Source organism: Triticum aestivum, chromosome 1A, assembly GCF_018294505.1.
Source record: "Triticum aestivum cultivar Chinese Spring chromosome 1A, IWGSC CS RefSeq v2.1, whole genome shotgun sequence".
In the NCBI taxonomy this organism is placed as follows: domain Eukaryota; kingdom Viridiplantae; phylum Streptophyta; class Magnoliopsida; order Poales; family Poaceae; genus Triticum; species Triticum aestivum.
In genome coordinates this window covers 22,046,476-22,052,352 of record NC_057794.1, presented here as the reverse complement: position 1 = coordinate 22,052,352, position 5,877 = coordinate 22,046,476, and the positions used below count along the sequence as shown (strand labels likewise).

The 5,877-nt window shown below is 43.9% G+C and overlaps 1 protein-coding gene across 1 annotated transcript; it reads right to left on the bottom strand.

The window, feature by feature from the left end:
* Nucleotides 1-256: 256 nt before the first annotated feature.
* LOC123075962 (fatty-acid-binding protein 3, chloroplastic) lies at nt 257-2,226 on the bottom strand. The gene is made up of 5 exons (XM_044498473.1): nt 1,957-2,226; nt 1,623-1,721; nt 1,380-1,523; nt 1,064-1,278; nt 257-598 (listed from the first exon to the last, which is right to left on the bottom strand). The coding sequence occupies exons 1-5, from the start codon at nt 2,135-2,137 to the stop codon at nt 437-439; spliced, it is 801 nt and encodes a 266-aa protein (XP_044354408.1). The 5' UTR covers nt 2,138-2,226; the 3' UTR covers nt 257-436.
* Nucleotides 2,227-5,877: the final 3,651 nt, after the last annotated feature.

The window sequence follows — 5,877 nt, the reverse complement described above, 5'->3', positions numbered from 1 at the left end:
AGGACGAAATCGCTGTGCCTTCCTATTAATGCCCAGCAAAAGGATATGCGTATAACAGCCCAAAGCCCTGTGCGGGCATAACAGGCCAACAAAAACATAAAAGACCCGGCCGTGGGCACACAATGGACCGAGGAAAAACAAACAACCACGCGCACACACATGCACGAAGAAACGGGCGACAGGATAGATGGGGCGGTCCTGAACTTAGCGAACGCACGAAGCGGAGGCAGAAAAATGTGTGTGTGCGAATCTTAAAGACAGGACAACATCCAATGGCTCTAGATTTAGATGTGAGATAGCTATTTCGTATTTAGATGTGAAATAACAAATCTGATTTTGAATATATGAGATGCAATATCCAAGAAAACTGCTATAGTATTCATTCATCACTCTGCACTTTGTCTTCAGCGACCATACATTGATCCTGCTCTGCACGTCACTTTGTAAGGATAGCTTCTAGCAGCTGAGCAGTGGAAGATCTCAAAGTGGGGGATACGGGAGAGCTGCCGAAGAAGCCATCATATAGAGCATAATTGACAGTAGCTGATTTGACCTCAGCGTCGACTTGGGATGGACCTTGGTCCGTCGAAACCGAGACCTACAGAAGCACGAGTTACAGGATGAAATATCATGCATGCAGCGCCGTCAGCAATCAATTTCGTCAAACAACCTGTCTCTCTGATTTTGAAATACAAGAAACTAATTACCTGAATCGGCATCACTAATTTACCGAGGGTATAACAAATTCAAACAAGCTGATTTGGAAATCTAAGGCTTCAGAGGTGAGATACAGCTTGGGAAGACCAACATCCAGATTCAGAATTATTCGCAAAGGAGATACTATAATTAAATTCCCTTTCAATCAATAGAAAAAATGCAATGTCATCGCGGTAAAGTAATTCAATCCACTAATAAGTCTGGAGAAAAAATTATCTTATTTTCACAACAAGATATGCCTGTGTTTTCTTGTTTGTGCCCGCAGAAGAGTCAACTGTTTCCTACCAACAACTCTAGATGAATTTGCTTAAAATTTTGAATACAGTGGGACTGATTGTTCACTCACCAGCATTCTTGAGGGTTCCAACCAAGTTAAATAGATGGTTGTTCCCTTTTGGAGATTGCGCCCTAGAAAGCTGTTCCGGAAGGCCGACAGTGAAGATTCTTCCTCATCGGTACGTTTCTGAATCCGGCGAGCAATAACGCCATCCAAAGCCTTCACAAAGGTGTTGCCATCAACGTCTCTAACTAGAGTTATATTCAGAGATTTCACAACCGGTGCTGCATTGCATGGTACGCTGTCTGATCAGCATGTATTACATATTCACGAACCCACTCCTTGGGCTATTTTGCTAGTTGGATCGATCGAGTCTGGTTCTTACCTTTAAAAATGGAGTCAAAACCCGAGGAAGCATCGAAAGTCTCGAGGCCGACCTTTTTTCTCCATTGCTCGGTATCGAGTCCGATGGAGATATCCACATAGAACGCTGCGGCGTATACCTTGACAAAGAACTTGTCTCTGTAACCTAGAGTGAGCTAAAATTCAAATCGCAAACTGTAAAAAGTACTACACATTTATGCAAGTCAGCAATCTCGAAAGAAGGACATGGGGCAAGGAAATGTACCTGTGCCGAGGATGATCAGAGGCTCTTTGTGGCCCGGAACAGTTAGCTCTCTAGAGAACTTCACATTCGTCGCGCCTTCTACGACAAAAGCATCACCCGCTACAGGCGAAAAAAAGTGCAAAAGTAAAATAAAATGAATGAAGAGTCATGCTTATGAGTTAGCATCAATATAGTTGGAAGTTAATCTTGAACAATAGTACTCAAGCACAGAAGTTCCTCAAAAAGTAAAGCACAGAAGTAAAATTTACATCCTCTATTCTCTGAAGTTACAGGTTCTCCAGCTAATATATGTGATCAGTAAAGGCGTGAGAAATGCAAAAGGTGGGTTCCTCACCTGCGCCTCCTCCGGCTGCGAACGAGATGTGCTGCGGGCGCCGTGCACCGCCGCGCGCGACGCGGCAGCCGCTGGCCGATTGCAGAGAGGGGCCGGCCGGCAGGTCGCAGGGCGGAAGGAGACGCGTGCGGACCGGCCTCGCGAGTGCCAGGGGAGAGGGCACGACGGAGGCGACCATCATGGCGGCGCAGCGCTTGCTGGGCGGAGACCGCACAACCGGGGACACGCGAGTACCTTATCCTATCTAATATTTTTTTATTAAAAGACCCTTATCCTTTTTTTAGTGGTGTCCCTTATCCCATTCTTTCAAGAAAGTTCTAGTTAACCTAAAAAAGAAATTTCTATTTAATTACGTCAAAAAAGCAATAAGAAAAATATGAGTAAGCCTGCACACAATCTACGTTCGTACGCCGTTAATGTTGGCCGTGAAGACAATCTACGTTCTGACGAAACCAACAACTGTGAAGTCACTTTATTTTGCCGAGAATTACAGTTTGGCTCTCAGCAAACTCTTTGCCGACTGTCCGATGATTGGTTCTCGACAATTTTCTGTGTACCTGAGAGGTATACGCCGGATGGTCTTTGCCGAGAACAACTCACGGCAAAGGCTTTGCTGAGGGTTTTTGGCCCTTTGCCGAGTGTTCCTGGCACTCGGCCTAGGGTGCGATTCTAATAGTGTGCACTGATAAAAATGACATCTTCATGGATGGCATTATGCATTTGACTAGCATTAATAATTCTTGAATGGTAATAATGGACATAGAGGGAATGATTTTGAGAGAAATTAATTAGAGTGCCACACTCGTTAGACGCCGTTGTACTGAGAATCTCAGGAATGCTTGCATGTTTGGAGTGTAGATAATCTTAATGGCTTTGGGTTCTTCAAGATTATGGTAGCGGGAACTGGACTCTAAAGCACACTGTCAATGTTTTGCAACTGTTCGGAAGGTATTGTCGTAAAGATGATGAGTTCTACATGATGTAGGCCATTCATCCAGATTGTAATTTGATTTTCCTTACCAATCGGGAAATGACAGTCTCATATGATATAGATAATCGGAAAGGCATCTAATCAATACTTCCAAAGATTTCCGGGGTTATGCACCTTATATTCCCTGTTTCACAAAATGACTGTCAGATGGTCACTGAAAGTGACACTAGCAACCCAACTAAAACTAGTTGTTCGATATGGGCCTAATCTTCTTGTTTTGTGGCACCAGCTTTGATGTGTAATAACTCTTGTGTCACTGATGAAAGAGGTGATTCAGTTCCACAGAACTTAATCTCTTTCTTTTTATACATGTTTTTGTTCTTTATTCATTTAGGGGGAAATAAATTTCTTTTATTGAGAGGTACAGAACAACATAATTCTTCCAATGATATATTTATACTCCTTCCGTTCCAAATTAGTTGACTCAGATTTGTCTAGATACGAATATATCTAGACAGTGATGCGGAGCATCCTACGGGCATCCCCATGAACCCACCATCGTCTCACGAAGTGCCAAGAGGACCCATGACTCGAGCTAGAGCTAGAGCTCTCGAGACCGAGGTCACTTCTCTCCTTAGTGATATTACATATGATCCTCTCGAGACATGGCTACTACCTAAGTCCGAGATATTGTGCATGATTAGGTACCAAGAGGACCCTCCCTAAGATGCACGTGAAGACGGACAAGCCACCAACACTGGTAGAAAAAGGGCCTATAGTCCCGGTTCGTAAGGACCTTTAGTCCCGGTTCCTGAACCGGGACTAAAGTGTCGGTACTAATGCCCTGTACCTTTAGTCCCGGTTCAATCCAGAACCGGGGCTGATGGGCCTCCACGTGGGCAGTGCGCAGAGCACAGGCAGGAGACCCTTTTGTCCCGGTTGGTGGCACCAACTGGGACCAATAGGCATCCACGCGTCAGCATTTCTGTGGCTGGGGTTTTTGTTTTTTTTGAAAGGGGGGGGGGTTGGGGGTTTTGGGGGGTTAATTTAGGTGTTTCATATATTGTGTTAGCTAGCTATAATTAATAGAGAGAAGTGTCCTCTCTTACGTCCGTGCTTGGTCGACGCTACGTACTATACATACGTATAGAGAGGACTAGACACGTTAGTTAGCTAGTAAGCAAACGAAGGAAACAGAAGATTGTCATGAACATATATGCATACAGAGAGAAATGATTTCGACCACCTCTCCTTCTCCGAGAGATTGGTCGAACAACAAGTTCTCGTATATCTATCCGACACTACCGGCCACATATATACAATAATTATCTCTTACAAATATAATCATACGGACTCATGGTCCACATAGTATTCTCCGTCTTCAGCGATCACTTGGTCAAGAAAGAATGCCGCCAATTCCTCTTGAATTGCTCGCATGCGAGCTGGTGCTAGGAGTTCATCCCGCTTCCGAAACATCTAATTTGAAGAAGGGGGTCAATACATATATATATGAATGAATGAAACTCAATACAAATGATGGTAATAAAATAAAATTGTGAATGTTGTTATTTAAGTACTTCATATTGTTCGTCAGAGTACCCGCCCCGCTCACAGGTCGTGTGGCGGATGGACTCGCAGACGTAGTATCCACAAAAATCATTCCCTTTTTCCTGCCACAACCACTTTACAAGAAATAGAGGTCAATCAAACTGATAAGCAAGAATGCTAAATGGTATTGATGAAACTAGCGCTTGAATCACTAGGAGATGCGCGGAACATGCTACTATAGTACTTACTTTCGGGTGTCTAAATTCCAGCTCCTTCGGCAGTCCCGGAACTGTTTTGGTGAATTTTCTCCAAACCCTGCCGGACAAAGAAAACAATTACTTGATATCAGGAAATGAACAAAGTTGCTGATATGGTGGATAATGATCGATTTAACTTACTTCTTGAGGATTTCAGTCATGTCTGCATACTCCTGGGGATCTTTTCGTTTAGAGTCCAAGACGGTTACTACTCCCTGCTCAAGCCTAATCTCTAGGAGAATATAGTGGAAACTGCACACGCATGCATAACTCATCAATTACATTACTATAACCTGGACTAATATATAAGGGAAACCGAATATGCACAAGACAGTAACACTCACTCGAAGTTGTAAGGAAAGAGTATTATATCTTTGTTTTCATTTTTTTGAATGATCGTAGCAAGTTGGCCTCGGTATCTCCGGGACGATGTTGAACCTCAGTTGCATCTATGAGATATGTGTTAATGAACCCAATATCACCGATTTGTCTTTTCTTCAATTCGGCGATCTTCATTCTGCATACTATAGTGAGGATAATTATAAATACATGCAATGAAAGAGATGAGCTATATAAAGAGACTTAATGACAGAAGTAGTAGTACTTACAGACAATAGCAGGTGATCGTTGTTTTATCGAGGGCCAATTGATTGAAAAACTGATAGAACTCCTCAAATGGAATAGGCAACAGTTCAATTCCAACGAGGTCATGCTCCGGTTTAACTCTCGCATACAAAGTACTCCTCCCCCCAGACTCTCTGCAGATTTTCAAGTACCAATCATGTAATCTTCGCATCATCGTTGTTAAAGATTTTTCATCTTTGACGAGAGGCTTCCCGTACTCGTATCTGTGTATCTGCACCTCCATGGTATCATAATGTACATCGTCGGGCAGGTAATCGTCAACATTGCCATAACCGGGCACCATCCTCGGATCGACGATGTCGCTAGGCACCTTGAGGGGGGGGGGCACGATTGCTTCGCTTGTTCGCCGAGCTGGGCAATTTGTTTCCCAGCTACTCGTCGTTCTTTCGGCCTTTGATCACTGACTGTACTTCCCGACCGCTCCGCTTCGGCCCATGTCTTTGCAATAATGCGCTCATAGTTGTCTTTCGGCGGAGACTTGGGTGGCTTTGCCAGGGCAGCCAGAGTGCGCTTCACTTTCACCGGATCTACCTTCTCCTC

Excerpts from the sequence above, each read along its gene's own strand:
- LOC123075962 (XM_044498473.1), bottom strand. The coding sequence starts at position 2,137 with ATGATGGTCGCCTCCGTCGTGCCCTCTCCCCTGGCACTCGCGAGGCCG. Across the intron at positions 1,279-1,379 it reads TTTTGACTCCATTTTTAAAG|CACCGGTTGTGAAATCTCTG; the intron begins GTAAGAACCAGA and ends CATGCAATGCAG. Across the intron at positions 599-1,063 it reads TGGAACCCTCAAGAATGCTG|GTCTCGGTTTCGACGGACCA; the intron begins GTGAGTGAACAA and ends GTGCTTCTGTAG.